We start from the raw sequence: 22,984 nt of genomic DNA on the forward strand, positions 1-22,984 counted from the left end.
CATCACTTTAACGTGACATAAATTACATGATTATTTATGAGATCCATCCCAAACAATAAGCATTTTCTAACATATATTGTCACAGATTAAGTTTCTGAGTCTTTATTGTTCCCTTACAACCAGAAAAGTTGCTGTGTGTCTTGTAAAATTCTAAAATTAAAAATTAGAATCATAATATATCTAAAGTAAAATGAAATACAGGTATGCAGTGAAATGTCAGAGCTCAGTACAAACAAGAGAGGTTTAATAATAGTGATGAGATAACAGGAAGGGGAAGTGGCAATAATACACGCAGCTTTTACTGCTGCTGATTTATCGCTGCTCTGCTCAATAGAGTCCAGTCTTCACTTCAGAAACCACTCTTCTCTTTCACAAGTCTTTTTCCGCCCAGCTGGTTAGTTATTTGAGTTTATTTAATCAAGGACAGCACATGAGACAATGATACACGATAAAGCAATGCAACTGTTGTTTTCTACAGAGGTTTTCTAGCCAAAAGCTAGTGTCATACTAGTCGCCTCACTCCCAACATCGCCACTGACTGCTCTCAAACGTGCCACCCATGCACCAGAGTCAGCTGTTGTTTGCATAGTTTCAGTGTTACAGCCTGCCTCCTACATCAGCCTGCTCCAGTATCAAAGTCACAGCTGACCTTTGCATGTCTAGCTTTTAAGTTCCTGCTTGGATCAACCTCCCAAGCTTCTGATCCAGAGTCGTGACAGGACACACCCTTTCCAGTAACAGCATCTGAACCAGAGCTAGTGCTTCTCATTCTTTTACTCCTAAGATGGATGAGGGCTCAGCCATCTGATTCCCAACCTGTGACTGCCTGCCCATGCTCTTCTTCAGTACCATTGCTCTGAAGGGTTTTGCCTCTTCTGTTGGCTTCCTATCAGAAGCACTCTGCTTCGACAGTCTCACTCAGTAGTTCTTTTACTCTCCTCAGCTCAGGTTTTGTTACATTGTGAATCATGTGTTTATTTATTTGTAAGCTAAAACATCAGTATAAATTAAACTAAGTCATACATGTTATACTTTCTGGTTTTATATGCAGATAGTTAGGTGTTCATTTGTGTTATAGCAGGTTAATGGAATGTGGAAAAGCAGGGATGTTTTTGGGGGGATTTTTTTACATTATATTTTATTTTTTCCACAAAAAACATCTTAATTAGCAGATGCTAAACTTACAAAACTTACAGTTAGTGTAATAATTGATATTATATCATAGGCACAATTATATCAGGTAATTCAATTGGACTTAAACAAGTAAGTTTTTGTTACATTTCCAAAACAAAGTAACAATATTAAAAAGGCAAAGAGATATAAAATATTGACTTTGCCTACAGTACATGAGCACACAGTATAAAACGTTAACCTCAACCTCTAGAGGGAGTGTCAGTGGTTTCTTTGTTTCACTACCTCGAAAGCTGGTGCTGTTTGTATTCATGATTATACATTAAGAAGACATTTTTTCACAATTGTATACCAAAGAGATCACTATCATTGACATATGATAGAAATTAACAGCTGAATACGAAGAATTTTAATTTTAAACATTTACCTTTCCTGTTATAGCTTAACTCTATGGAAGAGGACCCCCTGGGGAAAAAACAAGTGGGGACATATTTTTCTCAGAATTCTGTGATTAATGTCAGAAGTCTGACTTTTTTTCTCAGAAATTTGAAAAAAAAGACACCCCCACTTTTTCCAGTGTGTCAATCACGTGTGTCATCTTATCAAATGCAGTTCATTTTTTTCTTTCTTTTTTTTAATTTTGGTTAAAGGAAAATTTTAAAATGTTTTTCACATATTTATCATATAATGCAAACAATCAATCAGAAAAAAGAATGTAACCTTCAGGCTGGAACGTGTTTCTTTTGTTTGTTGATGGTGGCATAGAGGTTGCTGGGATCAGTGGAAACGCCAGCAGAAGAGGAAGGAAATTTCACAGTGCTGTAAGTCACAGTGTCATCTTCATCATCATTATCATTACAGACCTGGAATGAAATATGATGGAGCACAATTATTTTTTTTCTGACCTGTGACAGAAGTTTAAAATTCACGATCTTAATGTTAATATATTCTTTTGAGAAACTTACCTTGGCTTTACACTTGGACCTCCTGATAAAACTGACAGAGACATAGGAGACATCTTCAGCATCAGCCTGAATAGTGAAGACAACATATAGACTGCTCACTAATGCATATGTGGAGTCAGTTTGACAGGTATCAGTCCTTTTGGGGTTTTTCTAGTCCTATTTGTCTTTCATCCATTCTTATAAAGGATAAAAAATACATTTCAAAGAATAAATGCAATAGCTGTGAGAATAATGTCTGTTCACTTTGTTCTGACTGGCTGCTGGACTGAGTCATATCAGGGTTTACACTCAGTCTCTCAAATATGTGCAAGCTGTTCTCATTTTTGGGACTTCAAATAAGGGAGTTTTCTAAAAGTAGCTACATACATTTTTTTGGCAGCTGCGTTCACTCGCCACCTTAGTTGCTTCTTCCACCTGTGTTTTGCTTCCTAAAAAAAGATGAAAATACAAGATAAAAGTAAACAATCTTGAGTTTAGAATTTCAAATCCAAGGTTCTCAATTATACTTTCAACTATAGCTGTCTTTTTTCTTTTTTTTTTAAACTCACCGTTAGGTTTATTCCATGTGTTGATGACTATAGCAAGTATTAGTACCACAATTCCCACAAGAACAATGATAAACCATTTCCAAAATTCTGGAAAGAAAAATTAAAACCACAATCACTGGTAATGTTGAGCTTTGGATGTTGTGAGCAATAAAAAGCTTTATGATGGAGCCACAGCTCGAGTCTACAGTCTACAGTTCAGACCTTAGGCTTAAAAAAGGTGGGAGCAATGCAGTCAGTACCTGATAAAGTATCTCTTTCAGTTGTTCCAGGTGTTGATGTAGGTTGGCTTGATGGTGATATAGTAGTTGTATTTGTTGATTTTGATGTTGTGGGGTTTGGTGTTGTTGTGTGGTCACCTTAAATAAAAGAAATGTATTTAAAAAAAACAAAAAACTTTAGTTCAGCTTTTATTGCCCAAATGTTGACTGTAACAACAGACAGGGGCTACCTGATGAAGTCCTTACTGATCCATTTACTGATGTAGGTTCAATAATACTTGTATTTTCTGATGTGTGTGTTACTGTCTGTGTTGTTGTTACATTGTTGCCTGAAACAATAAAAAAAAATGCAGACAATTAAATAAATAAATGCAACAAACTGTCCGACATAAAATATTACCGTGGCAGAAGTTTGGTCCCCAGCTCAGCTGCAGAGAAGGAGTGAGGCAGTGAGCTCAAGGGAGCAGTGCCAAGAGGCTGGAGGGACAGACTGGAGCGCTAATTTAACTAATGAGGTTTCTCTCTTTATATATAGTGAAGCCAGAGACCTGAGAGAGGAGTGCGCACTGATAACTGACTGGGAAGTTGTTGAACTGTTTACAGAAACGTCCAGCCATATGTGTGTAGTGCCTTGATAAACACTCCCCAAGTATACAAACATACCAGTGTGTCAGATCTATGATTACAATTACATATTAATGTTACAGCTACAGTAGCCAAAAGGTGGTACATTATTTAACTGGCAAATTATTACTTTATATTTTTAAGATGGGGAAAAAAAACACTTTCAATAACCAAAAAATCATTTTGTAACTCAAATATGTTGAGTAATTATATACATCAAGTTGAGGTAGTTCATCATAATTTCTCTGTTATCTCAGCTCTAACAAGTTAAAACCGTATGGCAATAAGTATAAGGACGTTGAAAAGATGGTGCAGAAAGCTGCAACCTGTAAGATGGAAAAACCACACAAACACGGAAGAGTGGATTTGTACAAAATGAAACAGATGGGAGTGGATAGATGCAAGGTTATCAGTGGTTACAGACTCGATCAATAAAGAGTATTTATGTTGCATCACAAGACAGCTGATCAGTTTGTTTCACTTACTCATCTAAAGAAGGCTTTTTGCAGAGAGTATAGCATCCGTGGCAGTTTGTCTTGAAACAACAACTGTAATCTCCACTTTTTGACGTTTTTTTTTCCTCAAAAAAATCAAAAATCGATTATCGACTTGAATCTGGAAATTCCTTTTTATCCTCAAAATCATCAATATTTTTTCCTTAATGTGGCCATAATACTCCTTCATAGGTAAAGTCATATTACTTAATGAAATCACATGTTGATGCAATATTTGTATTTTAATATGTGTCCTTACCTTTACACTGAAGAATTAGTAGAGAGAATAAAAACACTTCAATCCATCTGAATGGGACCATGGTGCTTCTTCTGTACTCATGCACACTAATGACACTGCCAGTGGTCCTAGCCTGTTTGGCGCCCTGGGCGAACACTCCCTCTGGCGCCCCCCCCCCCCCCTCCCCACCCCTCCAACCACACACACACACACATACAAAACATATTAAGGATTGTACATTAACATAAAACTGTTGTACACACACACATATGAAGAGAGAGAGTGCATAGTATGCAAACGGCTACCAAACAGCCATCATAAATCGTCATACAATGAGAACAGGACAAATCAACAATTGACAATGACTAATTAATATTAAAATCTGTAACATAATGTATTGTTTGGAGTTTAGTCTGTTACTGTTGCTATTTTTACAATTTCTTCTTGGAGCAACTGTAACGCACATCATTTCCTTAGAGATTAATAAAGTATTCTGATTCTGATTCTGATTATTTCAGGATGACCTGCCATAATCCAGTGACACATCTGCTTACCTGCATCTTTTGCTCGTTTCTCCTCCTCTTCTTTTCTCTTTTTTCTAAACTGAGGAAGTGATGGCTTTGAACTTTTCTTGTCCATCTTCCATTGGTTTTAATTTTGCACTCCAGTATGAACACAAATCCCCCAACTCGAGGATCACCACAACATGATCTAACACACCTACACCTTAGTTCACAGATTCACTTTGTTTATTTCTGGTTTATTTCTGGGATTTCGCACAACCCAGGACTCAAATCATGAATACATAATGGGCTTGGATTTACAACATTATGAATGAAATGTGCTCTATTTGGAAGCAGCAGGGCCCCTCCCCTTTCGACGGGTTGTGTGTGAGACTTTAAATCATCAAACTGTAAATTTTAAATTGTTATTGATCCCTTTACCCCGAGTCCTAAAGTGTATATTTATTTTCTTACTCTTCTTATATTTATTGTTTGTTTACTTGCACTGCTGTAACTGGAGCCTTGTCGTCTCGTCTCTCTATATACTGGACTGTATGTAGTGGAGATGACAATAAAGTTTACTTTGACTTCAGCACAGAGCAGGCGCACCGAGGGCTCTCGCGCTCTCGCGCTCACTTTTCGTGTATAGAATTTCGAAAAAACATCGGTGCAAATTATAAGTCTGTATCATGATGTCTGGTGTTTTCATGTTTGTTGCTCCCCGCCGTCTCCTCCCTGTGTCGCAAGCAGCAGACGCACCTCGCAAACGGAGGGCGCCCTTACTCCCAGCAAATGGGCGATAGAAAACTGATCAGTGCCTGTGCCATTCCCAATATGCACTGGCTGTCGGGGAAGCATGAGTACGAGCATTTTTTTTTTTGCCGATGCCCGTGATGCCGCCCCCCACCACGATGCCGCCCCGGGCAACTGCCCGTGTCGCCCGTATCTAAAACCGCTACTGGACACTGCATCTAAAGATTTGACTTGTTAAAGATGAATACTTGTGCTGTGTGTGGTTTGTGAGGTGTCACTTCCTGCTAGTGACTTCATTCTCCTCTGTCACATCTTCCTTCATCATGGCCAACAATAGATTATAGGAAGTCAAATGTGTGAAGATTGTCAGCTGAGATAAGTATAATGAGAAATGCAGCTCTCTGTTATTTCTCTTTATTTTGTGATTATTAGAAAACAAAAACAAAAAACACAACCAGGTTTCAGTGTGATGTTTGAGAATGCACATTAACTGACATAAAGAGTTCATTTATTCTGCCACCTAAATTTAACTCCTAATATCATTGATGCAAAACAATGATGCCATCAGAAAAGAGTCTCAGTAGTCTGAGACCTCTTTAGAAATCTGATGTCATTTTCTCTGCGTACCAAAATAGGTGTTTTGTTGAGAATGTGGCTACAAGAGCAGTTGAAGTTTGCAGGTTTATTGAGATAAACATCATGATAAAATTACAATTTTCCCATCATATTATGTCTGTTTATTTTGTTGTGAAAGTAAACTTTTGCAAAAATTATTTATTCAAGACAAAATAAAAATCAATAAGCAAATAAGGTCAAATGCAAGTCAAATACCAGGAGACGGAGCAGGCGGACAGATCTGGGGGTTCAGAAGTTCAGGGCATTTGAAGGCTTTTACGTTGCAATATAAAGCACTTTGAGGCAACTGTTGTTGTGATTTGGTGCCATATAAATACAACTGAACTGCACTGAATTGACCTGGAGGGGGCAGGCAGAGCAGAAGAACACTTCAGGGGGCCAACTTGAATGCGGGGAAAGTTAGGGATTTTGTTCCGAGGATCAAAGCTGGAGCAGGAAAAATGTCTTTACAATAAATAGGTTTAATATAATAAAAAGGTTCTCTACACACCAGAGGCCTGGGAGCTTTAAGGGGTGTTTACCTCTGACATAAATTAGTCACTATGAGGTGTCGCTTCCTGATAGCGACTTTAGTCTCTTCTTTTAGAGCTCTCCCTCCACCTTCACCTTCTTGATTAGAAGATGTTGTGGTGGCAGATTTCTTTTCTCATTTATTAATCACATAAATGAGTGATTAATTTATGTGATTTAATTTATGTGATTAATCCCAAATCACATTAGTTATAGTAATATCACTTTCTCTCTTTACCATAGTAAGAGCACTCCTGTCACTAGTTTGCAGTCATGTGGAATGTCTGTGAAACTTCTCAGTCATCCAGGTCATCATAGTCAAAGGAGCTTGCAAAGAAAAGCGTCTGGACTTCTTTAAGTTGCTTGAAGACGTTTCACCTCTCATCCGAGGAGCTTCTTCAGTTCTAAGGTTAAATGGCAGAGAGTCCCAGATTTAAACCCAGTGGGAGTATCCCCCCAAAGAGGGTCAAAAGGACCCCCTGATGATCCTCTAATCACCTGAGCCAAGGTGTGAAAGCAGGTGTGGGTCCCAATCAGCCAGAGTTTTTCCTTTGACCATGCATGTGGAATGTTAACACAGTGAGGCCATTGTAATGGGAGACGTTAAACAGAGACTCCTTCTGCTTATCAGGGATGTAAATCCTTAGGTGATGGCCAAGCAGAAAACAAGGTCATAATTCTCTCTGTGAGGGAGAAGGTATAGCTGCAAAACAAAGCTGTTTTGTTTTGCAGCTTAGCCAGGTTTGTAAGTGTAGGATGCTTTGACAGTGGAGCTTCTAAGAGTACAATATAGAGTGATTATACACTTGCTTTTTATTGTGGAATGCAGATTTTACCTTTTCCCACCAGAGGGCAGAATTTGTCTGTATCCCACTAGTTACAGGGCTGTTGCTCTTCCTCTCGGCGAGAAGATGCCAAACTCCCTCGCCATCTGGGGAGAGATTAAACAAAGTGATTCTACCATGAACATTTTGCTACTTGGAATTTGCAAAAAACAAAACAAGAAGTAAGTCAACTTTATGAAAGTTTTTCATTCTTCTTTTCCACATTTTAAATTGTAATGTTCTCACCTTTATTCTTTAAAAAAATAATCATTATAATAGTTTTATCTTTTTGTTCTTTTCAAAAAAATTATGATTTCCAAAAAGATAAACACGGTGTGGTATGTTTAAGATTGAGTTCACTACTGTTGTTCAGCTAGATTGTAGATGTTTTTGTTGTCATGCAAAACATCTATATGTTTCTTATCGGTGCTGTTGTCAGTCTCCCACCTGGAACAAACCAAACTGTGGGGCGATACTCTTCTTTACTGTTCCAAAAACCTGTGACAAAAGTTACTGAGTTAATTATTGTTACTGCCAGGGTCCATTGATCATTGATGATGGGTTTTGAGTTTTAGATCATGACTTATTTGAATTAGTCCTTTTTGTCTTTTGAGTATAGTGTCATTTCCTAGCACCTATAAGTTTTTTGTTATCTATGTTTCGAGTTTTTAGGTCTTCAGTAAATGGTTTTAGTTCCACGCCTCTGTAGTCTCATCTCTGTGTGAAGTTAGTCTTCTTGTTTCCACGTTTGAATATCTATGGTCTGCATCTAGTGTTCAAATTTGTGTCAAGTTCATGTTGTGTCAAGATCTTGGTCTCAGGTATGTTACTGTTTTCTTTTGCTAATCTTTGTCTTGTGTGTGTTTTGTTCAGTTTTGCCTCCCCCCGTCTAACCAGTTAGGTTCTTCATTTTAATTTTCTCCCTTCCCCAATCTCCCCATCTTAGTCTTAATAGCAGTGTTGGTCAAGTTACTTGAAAAAAGTAACCAGTAACTAATTACTGATTACTTCCCCCCAAAAGTTTCTTTACTGATTACTTATGTTTGAAAGTACTTAGTTACTTAGTTACAACTATGATTTACAACCTGAATAGGTAATAAAGCAATAGATCTTTTAGCCAAATTCTACTTTTTCTGCATAATCCATCATATAAAATGTAATCAAATGGAAAAGTCTCTTTTTAAAACTTGGTTTATTAGTTTTAATCTTTTAACTTTATGCATCAAGCAAAAATTTAATTCTATGCACCATTCTCTGACTGGAAGAAATTTGTTTTACATTTCAACCTATTTTCTGCACATTCCAGCACATAAAATAAATAGTTTTTTGTGTTTACAATCACTCTTTCAAATAGATGCAAGTGAAACACAGCAGAAAATAAATAAAATCAAAGACTCAGCGGTCCTGTTGCTCTATTTTCACCTGTATAGCAGGAGTGGGCCAGGCGGAGGTTTGTCCTGGTGCAGGTGTGTCGCAGCTGTCATGTCAGTGGAAGAATCCAGGAGTTTCTGTGTGAATTTCACATACCCGTGGCAGCGTAGCCTACTCGGTGCTTGTGTGGAAATTTAGGGTTTTTTTCGCTGTAAAAAGAAGTTTGATTCTGTAAAAAGAAGTTCCATATTATTGGCACTGCGTGGGAAGAAAACTCAAAGTAAGGTCAGTACTTCCACGCTTTAAACGCTGCTCTGTCATACTCTCTCCCACACTCCTTATATTATCCATTGTTGACCTGCACACAGCTTTTGCCACAAACATCGCACTTGCTTACGTCATTGTCATGAGACACTTGCAAAAAAATCACGGGTTTAGTAACCATGCTCACGGGAAAGTAACAGTAATCTAATTACCTTTTTTCCAATAGTAAACCCAAGATTGAGATAGAGACCCAACAAAACAGTCAAATAAACAGTTACTTTTTGATTGTTTAATAGTGGTTATGTTCAAAGCATGCCACACAAGAAACATGCGACACAAACAAGATGTTTTCTTCTTTTCTGAGACCTATTTGGTTTTTATTTTTGTAGATGTAAATAACACAAAAATATATTGAAAGCCATAATTTTATTTCCTAATGCTGAGGACCCAATATATTCACATTCTCTACCTCTAGAGGGAGTCTCTGTTCTGTGGCTTTATGGATGACGGAGCTGATACAGTGAGAGGTGATTTGCAACTGCTTTGTTCTATCAACACTAAAGCAGGATGTGTTTTCATTATTCAGTGTAGAAAAGTTGCATTAAAGAAAGATTATAATAATATAACACTGAGATAAGTAAAGACAATTGTCAGGTTGTTAAAAATCATTGTTTTACTACTTAATAATAGCACTACTCCCTTTAATTTAGATCTAGATCATCAATAACTAAACAATCAGGCAAAATTAAAAGCATGTTTACTTTTAGATATGCTGAGTGAACATGACTGAATTTATTTCTTTGATTTGTTGACTGTGGAGGAGACATTGCTAGGATTAAACTCCAGAAGAAGACGAGAAGGCTTTCACAGCTGTAGGTCACACTGTCACCTTTATCATCACCACCTAGAGCTTAGAAGAAGAAATAATTCTATACTTAATAATACTTAAACAATAATAACAACAACAACAACAACAATAATAACAGAACTGATATTAACATCCTCACTGTAACACACCACAAAGCTTACTGTGCCTTCTTCTCTGGTGTTCTTGGTGTAGCTGATGGAAGCCAAGGAAATGTCATCTTCAGGTTCAGTCTACATAAGGACGATCACATAATGATTGCTAACACATTAATCCAAACCTTGGTTTAAGTATTAAAGTATTTTGCACATAGACACAGTTCAGAGAATGTGAGTCTCTGCCGTGTTTAAACTCGGTCCCTGCACAAACACAGCTTATAAAATTAAGTGTAGGTATTCTGCAAGAAACTTTAATATATGCATTTTGTGAATGGTTGGAGAGTGGTTGTTAGGAGTTGCTGGCATCGGATAATATAACGTTTTTCACAAAGTGGTATATAGTACTGCACCAAAAACCTTCTCACAATTGCTTTGGTCACTAGTAGGTTCTTGCTCCCATGAGCAATTTGGATAGAAGATAACAACTCGCTAGCACTTGCAAACTACTCGGGTAAGTGGTGGTAAAAATGTGAAAAGAGCACACAAACTGGCAGCAGAGAATGTTCTCTTTCAAAGTAAAAGCTGCACCTTTTGAAATGTGTAGTTTATAGTTATAAGGCACAACTTTTCATTTGAAGGTGGACACTCTCTAATGGCAGTTTGCACCGCACTTTTAAAGTTTCACTACATGTCAGAGAGTAAATGGTGACTGCTTGTAGACAAGTTAACATCTTCCATGCTAAATATGGCTGAAATTACCACGCTCTTTTCAACCAGTTTCACAAAGCGACACAGGCAACTACAGGCCCGGTTTGTTCATTTTTAGATTCTCCACATTAAATCAACTTTTTCTGTAAAGTTTTACTTTCACTATATTAAAAATTGTTATTTTCTTAGGGTCATACAGGTGTAGAGAACTTAACAGACAATCACCAAAAACTCAGTTTTTTATTGAAGAATCAGATAAAATGATCAATGGATGAAACTCACATTGTTCTGTCGATCCATTTCCATGTTCCCTGCAAAGAGGAAAAAATTGAGTTGTGCTTCTAGTTCTGAGTCTGTGTTCTTATAGTTATTATAGAAAACTGTATTGTCTAAACTGATTAAACTGGTAAAGACTCGTTGTCTAATTTAATAATCTAAGACTTGTCCATATAACTTGAACTTCATCATGTCACGAGTCAGCAAAACACATTAAATTTAACAGTTAAAACGCTGATTTACATTTGTCCTGTTCTCACCTCTAGTTTTCTTCCTTGTGATCATCACCACAGCAGTAACTAAGACTGCTACTAAAGCAGGAAATATAATATGCTCCCATGACCAACCTGGAAAGAAAATTAATCCATGTTGAACTTACTTTTAAAAAATCTAGGGATTAATATTTATTTTTACTGACACATAGTTATTTTTTGTTAAATCGTAGTGGTGATTTCCCTTCTGATGTAGCCTATTGCAAAATCTAATTATTGTGAGTGATCCTGTTTTCATTACTGTTTTTTAATTATTCTGCCTCTGGTGCTGGATTTGGTGTCACTATTAACTTTTTTGCTGTTGTGGATTTTTTTGTTGTAATTGCATTCTCACCTGAAAACACAAAACAGCAGCCAAATTAAATCTGTACAATGAAAATGTGTCTTATGTTCCTTTTCCCCCAATCAATGCCAAAAACATGTATCATATTTATGAAATGGCTGTTTAAACTTAAAAAGATTTACAGATGAAGCTTTTTTTAATGATACTCTTTACTTTGAGGTAATAACAGATTGTTTTCTCACCTGACGACACAGAGCTGAAGGGAAACAGCTTCACTTTGTTACTGGACTCATCTGTCACATTGCACTTCAATGACTCATAAAACTTTGACTTCTGATTAAGGTGAGATTTAAATGTCACTGCTGAAGAGCAGGAACCTGGTAATATCTTCATGTCTGTAAAGATGTTCTCTTCACCCTCGTAGAGCCACTCTACTGTGTATGTACAGGGTTTATATGCCAACAAGGAGCAGCTCAAGATGGCTTTGTTACCGTTGTCATGTTGAGTCGCTGGTGAAGACAAAAGATGAGAGAAAAAATAGTTTAATCACAGTATTGATTATTTAAATGTTTCACGCACAGTTTGTGCTGAAAAACATTATGAATGAAATACTCACTGTTAATAACGGACAGATAGACATCAAACTCTGAAACTTCATTTCTTGATTTGATTTGTCTGCACGTGTAACGGCCAGCATCCTCAACTGTGACCTTGTTTATAACCAGAGAACAGTCTTCACTAACACTCAGCCTGGCTGACTTAGCTCTAACATCTTTGTGAATCTGCCCATGGGTGGCCAACTCTACTGCTGCCATGTCTGTTGAACCACTGACGGCCCAGGTAGTACTGTTACAGTCATCCTGACCATGTGTCACATTTTCACAAGGCAAAGTGAGGTCATCACCAACTATTACAATAGAGACAGAGTGTAGTAGATGAATTGTTGGTGCTGAGGAAAAAAAGAGAAATATGACACATAAACATCACAAATGTGACTTGGCGCAAATTTAGTTTGAGGATTATTTTTGATACGAAACAAGTTGGTCTCAAATGTAGTCTCATTGAGTCAAACAAAGTTGCCAGCAAAACTTGTCCTTACTTGTAAACTGAAGCATCAGAAGCAGAAATACAGTCATTTTAACGCTCCCGAATTCAGCCATCTCTTTCTTGTTCTCGTGCTCACTAATGACACAGTCTCTTGTATTTTCTTAAAGTTACACACAGCTTCTGCTTTATGTGGTTTTTGAGGTGTTGTCCTGTCATAGTGACTTTAGTCTGCCTCTTGCACACCTATTATTTGTTAAAAAAATATAAATTTTTAGCCAAATTTAGTGTACGTATGAGTAGAGAGACAGTTTTTCATTTAATGTTGTTTTTCTCATATTTTTAATGCATTTTCACAGTAGACAGTGGTGCGTTTTTACCTCAACAGAGAATCTAAAATTAGAATCATAAATGGCATTAAGATAGAGTATACGGGGGAATATGAATATGACAATGTAGTATTATTTTCATATAATTCATCAGCATTCAAAACTGAAATGTTTGCAATGAAAAGTAGGCATCCTGTAGCAGCTACCATGCCACAGTGGTGAAACACAGATAAGATGCTTTTGTGGTCTGCGACCTGCTGGTTCCTCATTGCATGAAGAATTCTTTGACGTGAATGGGAAAGTGTTTTAGTAAAAACAGGGGCACAATAGCATCAGAGCTCTGGGCCCTGTTTAAGGGCTTTTATGTGTCTGGGTAGGTAGATGCATAATACACTGCAAGATGGAAGACATATTGCACCCACATTCAAATATAAGACACAAACTTACATGTATGAAATGATCCTCACACTGATGTGCTGACATTCATATTTATTATTTACATGTCGCTGTGTTTAATTTAATAATTTTTTAAAAAGGTGTCATAATGTCATTATATTTAAAGTAAGAGCTGGACGTAATATTTTGTTTGTGGCAATGCCACACATACACTAAAAAATGTGGCAGTACTACCTCAGTGATTAGTGGCTCAAGACAAGAACATGACCGACTGAGTGCTTCAGTGGACTGTCCTCTGGTTCTTAAGGTGCGTACAGTCTGGTTGTCAATACATTTTTGAATTTTCAAATAGTCATTAAAGTATTAAAAAAAAACAAATACAGTATTATCTTTATTTGAAAATACAGAGTATAGTTGTTGCCTTCTTATTTGTGACTGGTAGGATGTGATGTCCCATGACTGCCAGAAGGTGGTGGCAATGGCGCAAAAAGCCACGTTCCAGCTTTTTTATTTTCCTACATCTGTGATGATGAAGATGTCGTGATGGTGTCTGAAAATGCTGACGACTTCTCCCTCTGTCAGACTTCACAGAATGACTGAAAACTTCAACATCAGCTCACCAAAGCAGTACAAGCTCAGATTTGGATGTTTCATACTGTCAGTATGACATGTAAGAAAGTGTAAGAATAAATGTTTGTGTACTCAACTATTTTTTCCTCTTGTTAAAAAACAACAAGACAAAAATGAGTTTCATCAGTGTAATTATTTTAAAATATCCATTTATGTTCTAATAGGACACAATGAGAAGCAATGATGATGTTAATACTCTCAGAAACAGACAGAAGAACAATAAAATCTAATCCTCAATGCTCTCTGATATGACCTTTCTGTAGGTTCAGTGATCACCATCATAAATCTTGAACCTTGAACCAGACACCCACTTCCAGTCAGCCAGTCTGTTCCGCTGCTGTGTTTCCTTGACTGAAGTCCATGATATTATGATAGTTATCCTGACCATCAGTCTTACTTTTTGTCATGTGACTGGCAGAATGAATGACCCATTCGCAAAGCAATGAAAAAAGTTCACTCCAGCACTTGCAATGCAATTAGATGATTTCAGTTCATTTATAGAACGAAAAAAGTTGTGGAGAGGGGAAGCTTTACAGCAATACAGCGTTTGAGTAGTAGAGTAATGGACAACATTTTTGTTTTTATTGCATAAAAGGATAGGAGTGCGATGGTAAAGTGGAAACAGCATCCAGGACAGAAACAGCCACATTATACTGCTAACAGAACTATGTTTCTTTGGTTGTCTGTTAGTGACTGACAAATACACAAATATCCATTTCACATAAGTATCTCATTTTATTGCATTTTCAATCTGGGAATATTTTCACCCTCTCCACCTCTAGAGGGAGTCTCTGTTATCTCAGTGGCTTCATGTACGATAGTGCACAAGAAAAGAAATCATAATCCATTCGTATATTTCTTTGGTTTGTTGATGATGGAATAGAGGTCACTGGAAGAAGAATATCCAGCAGAAGATAAGGAAGCATTTACAGTACTGTATATCACAGTATCATCTGCACCATTACAGGGTACCTTAAAGAAAACATGAATAATAAATTCCTACCTTAATTAATCATACATGTCAGAAGTTTTGATAGTTATGATTTGGATGCCAACATATTCATTGTAACCGATTACAGATCTTACCCTGGCTTTATTCTGGGTCTTCCTGGCAAAGCTGATGGTGGCATAAGAAACACCGTCGTCAAGTTCAGCCTATACATTGAAGACATTATAATGAATACGAAATTATTTTGAATTCAAAACCTTTGTCAAGCACTGGGTTTTTTTAAACAGACATGTTAGAATGAACAAATACAGCAGTAGGGATGGGTATCGTTTAGGTTTTATCCGATACCAGTGCCAAACCGGTACTTTTGAAATGGTGCCGGTGCTTAAACGGTGCTTAAAGAATCAAGAACAGAAACTTTGTCCAAAAACCTCTCATGTTTAGCTGTTTTTTGTAAAAAGATAACAATGTTAGCCTTTTCTGCAGCTATAGGGTATATATGGTATCACTCTTGGTTGGAAGCAGTGCTTAAACAATGGAAAAAAACACACAAACTTTGTCCAAAAACCTCTCATGTTTAGCTGTTTCCCACTTTTTCTTTGGTCATTTTAGCCTTTTTGGCCAGGGTGAAGGGAGTATCTGCCATCAAACAAGAAGACAGGCACATGTAACTACGACTGTGTTTGCTAGTTCACCTTACATGCATTAATTTAATAACGTGGTTAGCCTACTCAATGTAAATTACACACGAACAACATTAAGCTACTCACGCAGAGAAGAACGGCTGCTGCTGCCATCATCATCATGCGTCACCAGGTGTTTCATCAGATTCGAGGTGTTACCTCCTTTGCACAGTATCACCTTAAAGCACTTGTTGCAGGCTGCTGAGTTTGCATCTTTTGCTGTGAAGTACAGCCAGACTTTTGACCGCTTCGCCTTGGGCATTTTAATCTGTAGCTCTGCTCTAAAAGAACGTATGTACCTGGACCCGCCTACTACGCTTGCAAAGGTAAAATGATTGGCTAGAATCCAAAGTGTGTGACATCTCAGGGAAAAAAAGCACCGAAATGTGCGCTGCTTTTCGGTCTGGTTACTACCGTTTATGTCGGTATAATGGCACTGGATACCGGTACCCATCCCTATACAGCAGTAAGTGTAACTTTGAACTGGGTGTAGTGTGTGTGATCTCAGTGTTGTGACTGGCTTCTGAACCAGACTGAGCCTCTTTGGGGCTTAAGCTTGGTTCCTGCACAGGCACAGAAACATAGGTGAGTCAAATTATGCTTTTTCTGCTGTATATGCAGTCCCTACAAATCGTTTTTTGCGACTGTACAACTATTTAGTACTAATAAACATTGTAGTGTTTAAACTCACCTTATTTCCTTCCATTTGTTCTTTATTTCCTGGAAAAAACAACAGATATGACATAAGTCAGACACAGAAGTGGGTTTCAGACATTTGCACAAATGACTGATCAGGTGATCTGCTGATCTCACATCTTTGCCTGCTGAAATTCAAACTATGCTCAGTTGCTAAGCTTTCTCAGTTATATTTATCATCAAGCCATAAACTCTTTTTCTCAATGTAAAGTCAGCAAAACACATCAAACATGAACGCTGAAACATCAAATATTTTTATACAAGGATCTACACAATGATACAGACAAAAGATGAAACATTTAACTTTTTAATTTTAATGTTTAATCTGTGAATGGTCCTACCTTTCATTTTCTTCCATGAGATGATCACTATGATAATTAAGAGTGCTGCTAAACCCACAGTCACATAAACATAGCACCATGACCAACCTGGAACACATGGGCGCATATTTGGTTTAATTATAAGCAACAGTTTGAGGTCAATTACAGTTTTTACGTTTTCTCACCCGAGGACGGAGGGCTGAAGGGAAACAGCTGCACTATTTTGTTTTCATCTGTCACTTTACACCTTACAAACAGTAATTCAGACAAAATTGACTTCTGATTAAAGTGAGATGTCGCAAATGTCACATTGGAATTACAGGAACGTGATGAAATCTCCATGACTGAGGATATATTCTCTTTACCCTCGTAGACCCACTCCACTGAATTCCTACAGCCTTCATATGAGAACACGTAGCAGTAAAAGATGACTTTATCGTTGCTTTTTTGTTCAGTCACTGGTGGTGATGGAGATATCGAGAGATAAAGACAACAACAGAAACATTAGCCTCATCATTTTAATGAATATTTATGTAATATTTCAGTATGTTGCTCAAAACAAAACACATTAACTTGACAACACTGATATACACATACTCACTCTGAATAACAGAAAGATGAACAGGTGAGTCTTGTCGGTTTTCTGATATGAACCGTCTGCATTTGTACAGACCAACATACTGATCTGTGACCTTCTGAATAACTAGAGAACAGTTTGCTGTAACGCTCAGTCTACCTAACTTAGCTCCAGCTTCTTTGTGAAACTGACCATGTTCAAAGTGTGTTACTGTTTTTGCACTTCTTAAATTCATGAACATCCAGGTTGTGCTGTCACAGTTATGCTGACCATCTACTGCATTTTTACAAGGCAACGTGACTTCATCACCATCTCTTACAATAAACGATAAATGTTGCCAGGTTGCTGTTGCTGAAATAAGAGAGACAGAGACAAATTTGATCAACAAACTGATAAATTGACAGGGTTTTTAAAAAAAAAAAATACAGTACTTAGTGTGAGGATAATTTTAAATACACTGCATTTTACACATTTCTGTCTCAGATTTGGTTTACAGTTTAAAATTATTTATGTCATGTGTATCTTTGAAAGGAAAAAAAGCACATTCAATGTATTAAATATGCTCTTGATGTATTGAAATGTATTTGTAATAGTTGCCACTAGGATCAGAGCCATCAACCTGTTTCAAAACCTGTGATTCTTTCATTTAATGCTCACTATACTGATATGTTTATTGATTAGCATTCAAATATCTCAGTGAAGACAGAACAAAGATTTACCACAAAGCAAGAAAGCATGAGACAAGGCTAATCAAAAGGTATTGGCTGAAGCATTTGCTTATTACGCCAACCCTTTTAACAAAAGATCTTTTAGCATGCAGCTCCTGTACACAGGGCTCGAAGCAAATAATAAAATTCAATTCAATTCAATTTCATTTATATAGCGCCAAATCACAACAAATGTCGCCTCAAGGCGCTTCATAGATACAGAGAGAAAAGCCCAACAATCATATGACCCCCTATGAGCAAGCACTTTGGCGACAGTGGGAAGGAAAAACTCCCTTTTAACAGGAAGAAACCTCCGGCAGAACCCGGCTCAGGGAGGGGCGGCCATCTGCTGCGACCGGTTGGGGTGAGAGAAGGCAAACAAAGCAAAAACAAAACAAACAAACAAACAAACAAGAAAAAACACCACCACCTTAGTAAGTAACTACATCAAAGCAAAAGAATCAAGAGGTTTTCTGTTTTTGTTTTTGTTTTGTTTTTTGCTCTTTTCATTCTTGATATATATATTTTTCTAATACTCTATTTTTAAACATATTTTTAAACAAGGAAAATGAACTACACCTTTTTAAATCACTGTCATAACTATTCCACAGGTTAACTCCTCTAACAGAAACACATCTCTGCTTTATATTTGTCCTTATCTTGTTTTTTTTAAAGAAATCTGTTCCCCTTAAGTCATATTGACTCTCTCTGACTTTGAACAGCTTCTGAGTACTGGGGCAAAGCAAGTTATTTTGTGCTTTATACATTATCTGTGCCATTTTATATTCAACTAAATCATAAAATTTCATGGTATTCAGATTAATAAACAAAATGTTAGTTGGTTCTATATAGTTTGATTGGTTTATAATTCTTATAGCTCTTTTTTGCAACTTGAAAATAGGAAGAGTGTTCGTTTTATATGCATTACCCCATATCTCCAGACAGTAAGTCATATATGGAAGCAACAGAGTACAATAGAGTGTGTATAATGATTTTTTGTTCAGGACATGCTTTGTTTTATAGAGAATAGCAATGGTTTTTGACATTTTTGTTTTCACATGGTTTATATGAGACTTCCAACTCAGCTTATCATCAATTATCACTCCAAGAAATTTATTTTCGTACACTCTTTCAATTTCAATTCCATTAACCCTGATTTTAGATACATTTTTCATTTGTCTAGTGCCAAAAATAATCAATTTTGTTTTCTTTATATTTAATGATAACTTATTTACATCAAACCAGTTTTTTAATATATTTAACTCCTTTTCCGCTGTAGTCAGAAGCTGTTCTAGGTTTTTACCTGAGCAATACAGAGTGGTATCATCAGCAAACAATACACATTTTAACAGTTTGGAAATGCTACATATGTCATTTATGTATAATATAAATAATTTAGGGCCCAGCACAGAGCCCTGAGGAACACCACAAGTTACCTTCAACTGCTTAGATTTTACATTATTGAATTCGACATATTGATATCTGTCATCCAGGTAACTTTTCATCCACTTGTATGCTAACCCTCTTATGCCATATCTCTCTAGTTTATTCATTAGTATAGAATGATCAATCGTATCAAACGCCTTTTTTAAGTCTATAAAAACACCAACAGTATATTCCTTATTATCTATAGCATTATATATCCCTTCTACAAGTTCCATCACTGCCATCGAAGTGGACCTTTTCACTCTAAAGCCATATTGGTTATCACTTAGGAGATTATGCTTCTCAATATATTTATCAAGTCTATTAACAAATAACTTTTCTAAAATTTTTGAGAACTGTGGGAGCAGTGATATTGGCCTATAATTGGTAAACTGACTTCTCTCTCCGTTTTTATGGATTGGAATAACTTTTGCTATTTTCATTTGTGAGGGAAATACACCAGTTTGAAAGGACAGATTACAAATGTATGCGAAAGGTTGCACTATATATTCTATAATACTTTTAACTAATATCATGTCAATACCAAAACAGTCAGTGGACTTTTTATTTTTAAATGTCTTCACAATGTTAATTATTTCTCTATGAGTTACAGCACCAATAAACATGGAGGACACATTCTGAGTAATATGTTTATTTAGGTCGTTATTATTTCTTGTCTCTGGAATTTCTTTTGCTAAATTAAAGCCAACATTTACAAAGAAATCATTAAATTCATTTGCAATGTCTTTAGTTTTATCAAGCACAATATCTTTATCTTTTTTAAAATAATCTGGATAATTCTTATTTTTTGAGCCCTTTTTGATTATACTATTTAATATCCTCCATGTTTCTTGTGTGTTACTTCTACTTTGCTCCAATAATTTGTGGTAATATTCTTTCTTACTTGTTCTTATAATATTTACTAATCTATTTTTATATAACTTGTACTTTATTTCAGCATCTTTTGTCCTCTGTTTTATGAATCTCTTATATAGATTATTTTTCTTTTTACATGCTGAAACTCACCATACATGTTTGGGACTGAGCCCTACACTTATTTACGGTCCTACTTGTTTTTGAACTGAACTGAACAAACATGCCCCACTGAAGTAAAAGAGAATAGGATTCCAATAGCTATCAGTGTCTCGTCTCTGTGAGCTGATGGATTTGAACATTTCTACGGAGATCAGGACACAATGAAAACATGTCTGGTTGTCTTTTCTACACTCAGAGCAAAAGAAAAGTCTCTAAAATGGGACCCAGGTCCTTTATACAAAGATGGGTTTTAGTAATATGATTACATGTAAACATGACCAGACAGTTTTTGCTTAGTTGCTGCTGTTGAGAAATAGTCTGAAAGTCAAAAGAAATTAAAAACAAACTGATGTTTCACCTTTAGATTTCAAGATTCAAGTAATCAATAACGGCATGGCATTTAAGCATATAGTATTTAATGACGTAACACTTGAATGTTTGCAATTTAATGTGTGTCCTTACCTGCAAACTGAAGCATCATCATCATGAAAAAAGAAATCTTAAACCATCTGCTTGGAAACATCGTGCCTTTTGGTGTCTCCTCGTAACGCTCACTATGTAGTCTCTGAGAGTCCTTCTGACACACAAATGCAACATGTGCTTCTTGTGGTCTGTGAAGTGTCACATCCTCATAATGACTTAACGTCTGCGTCTTCTCACGTCATTCACTTAGCCAACATGAGATTACAGGAAGTCATTTAATAATAATGCAGAGACGATCAGCTGAGATAAGTTGTTCACAGAAACGCAAATCCTTTTCTGTTAGACTGTGTTTATATTAGAAAAAAGAAGAGTCTTTGAGATGTTTAACATGGAGCGTAAACCCCCCACCCACCCCCAGTCCAACATGGTGACATCACAGTAACTTGGAACAAAGACAGACAAGATGTGTCAGTGCTGTGACGCATCTTGTCTGTCTCTGACATAACTTTCTCCCCTACGTAACCAACACACAAATGATGAAATCAGCCAGCCGCTGCTGGTCTTTCTGGAATTTGACACCCTACCTTAGCCTTGGGGAGTGAAAATATGAACATTACTTTTATTTTTTTTTATGCACAAAAACAGAAGAGAATTATAGCAAAGTAGAAACTTCATCCAGAACAGCAGCAACCGCATTATGCTGCCAACACAACTTTGGCTCTTTTCAAGCATCTGCACTGACAACATCCAAATGCAAAGCTAACCAGGAAAGCAGAGTGATGATGAAGCTGATTTTATACAGACCCAGTCCCAGCAGCCGGACCCTGGACTTCAGCAGGTAACCAAAGCAGTGATGAGGAGTCATGCTTGCAGCCTTGTCTACCTCTTCATGTTTCTAAACTAAAATCACTGAAACGTTTTTATCTTTTCTTTGCATTGTTGCCTTTGTTTTATACCTAAAATCTAAAACAAAGATTGTATCTGTGCCCCCATTTGGATAGGCATTCATGTTGGTGTGTGTAACCTATAAGTTCATTGTGTTAATGTTACAATGCAAAACAAGTGGTGTAACAAAGTAATGCACTGCAATACTTTTTTCTTTAAAGGAACAAGCAATACATGACTTGTCTTGAGTAAGGACCCAAGTACTGCTGATTAGACATTTAAAAAAAGCTGTGAAGGCTGAAGTAAGGCGCTCTGCCAGCGGGTGGGCCAAACAAAAATATCCAGCCCACAACTTAGGAGAAAAACAACAGTAAAATGCAAGAGACAGGAAAAAAGAATAAAGATGGCAATAAAAATATATCTATTTCCTGTGAGTAATGAGGTGTCACTTCCTCACGGTGACTTCAGTCTTTTTCTTCTGAACTCTAACATTTGTTGAAATAATTGATAACCTTTTTAATCTAACATAATGATAATATAAAGCTGAGTGTATGCCAACCCCAGCCCAGCAACTAAATCCTGATCTTCCACAGGTAACAAATCAGTCACACGTATAACAGTGCAACATCCAGCTCTATCTGTACATGTTTCTACAGTAGAATTACTCTGCATAGCTGTATTAGGATCAGGATCTGTGTGAGTTTGTGGGACTGTAGCCTTAATAATTGGTAGCTTAGATTATGTTACGGGTTATGTAAAAGTAATGCGATGAGAACTGCAACAAATTACTTTCTCTGGTGTTTAATTACATAGTGCATTAATTTTTAGACAAGAGTACTGTGTAATACATGAGTGACAAACCCGGCACTAGTCACTGTCCTATGTTGACCAAAAAAAATAAAATTACCAACAAACTACACATCAAAACTCTTTTGATCAAAGAAAAATGTTAATGCCACAGCAGAAGCACAGGAAGAAGGTGCTATCTCCATTTGTGAGGGTATTTTTTCTTTACCCTCATAGACCCACTCCACAGTGTGTCTACAAGGCTAATGTGTCCTCACAGAGTGGTGACTTTACCATTGTCCTTTTGTTTGGTCAATGATGGTGACGGATATTTTGAAAGAGAAAGACATTAAAAGGAAAATTAGTCTCAACACTGTAATCAATATTAATATAAAATCTCAGTCTATTGTTCTAAAACGTTGAGACACATTAAGATCTAAATATTCACTGATAGATGAACATGAGAGTCTGATACTTCCTGTCTTCCTGATATGAACTGCCTGCAGTTGTAATGACCA

General features: G+C 36.7%; 2 protein-coding genes and 1 long non-coding RNA gene across 3 annotated transcripts; all 3 read right to left on the bottom strand.

Moving 5' to 3' along the window:
* Nucleotides 1-1,148: 1,148 nt before the first annotated feature.
* LOC146502051 (uncharacterized) lies at nt 1,149-4,329 on the bottom strand. Its single transcript, XM_085133744.1, has 7 exons — nt 4,240-4,329; nt 3,093-3,191; nt 2,884-3,000; nt 2,645-2,731; nt 2,463-2,524; nt 2,097-2,162; nt 1,149-1,994 (listed from the first exon to the last, which is right to left on the bottom strand). The coding sequence occupies exons 1-7, from the start codon at nt 4,298-4,300 to the stop codon at nt 1,854-1,856; spliced, it is 633 nt and encodes a 210-aa protein (XP_084989870.1). The 5' UTR covers nt 4,301-4,329; the 3' UTR covers nt 1,149-1,853.
* Nucleotides 4,330-12,123: 7,794 nt separating this feature from the next.
* On the bottom strand, nt 12,124-21,660 carry LOC146502052 (uncharacterized). Its single transcript, XM_085133314.1, has 4 exons — nt 21,600-21,660; nt 17,149-17,556; nt 16,650-16,736; nt 12,124-12,530 (listed from the first exon to the last, which is right to left on the bottom strand). Exons 1-4 carry the CDS (start codon nt 21,658-21,660, stop codon nt 12,124-12,126), a joined length of 963 nt encoding a protein of 320 aa, XP_084989440.1.
* Nucleotides 14,095-16,608, bottom strand: LOC146502053 (uncharacterized). The gene is made up of 3 exons (XR_014869551.1): nt 15,700-16,608; nt 15,067-15,135; nt 14,095-14,952 (listed from the first exon to the last, which is right to left on the bottom strand). It is a non-coding gene; the product is annotated as an uncharacterized LOC146502053 (long non-coding RNA).
* Nucleotides 21,661-22,984: the final 1,324 nt, after the last annotated feature.

This window comes from Neolamprologus multifasciatus, chromosome 15 (assembly GCF_963576455.1).
Source record: "Neolamprologus multifasciatus chromosome 15, fNeoMul1.2, whole genome shotgun sequence".
In the NCBI taxonomy this organism is placed as follows: domain Eukaryota; kingdom Metazoa; phylum Chordata; class Actinopteri; order Cichliformes; family Cichlidae; genus Neolamprologus; species Neolamprologus multifasciatus.

Bases quoted from the DNA above. Each gene is read 5' to 3' on its own strand.
- LOC146502052 (XM_085133314.1), bottom strand. From the start codon at position 21,660: ATGACTCCTCATCACTGCTTTGGTTACCTGCTGAAGTCCAGGGTCCGG. The intron at 17,557-21,599 runs GTCTGTATAAAA...CTCTTATTTCAG, and splicing joins GGTCCGGCTGCTGGGACTGG to CAACAGCAACCTGGCAACAT. The intron at 12,531-16,649 runs GTAGGACCATTC...TTTTTTCCTCAG, and splicing joins CTCATGGAAGAAAATGAAAG to CACCAACAATTCATCTACTA.
- LOC146502051 (XM_085133744.1), bottom strand. From the start codon at position 4,300: ATGGTCCCATTCAGATGGATTGAAGTGTTTTTATTCTCTCTACTAATT. The intron at 3,001-3,092 runs GTAGCCCCTGTC...CTTTTATTTAAG, and splicing joins ATCAGTAAGGACTTCATCAG to GTGACCACACAACAACACCA. The intron at 2,525-2,644 runs GTGAGTTTAAAA...ATCTTTTTTTAG, and splicing joins CACATGGAATAAACCTAACG to GAAGCAAAACACAGGTGGAA.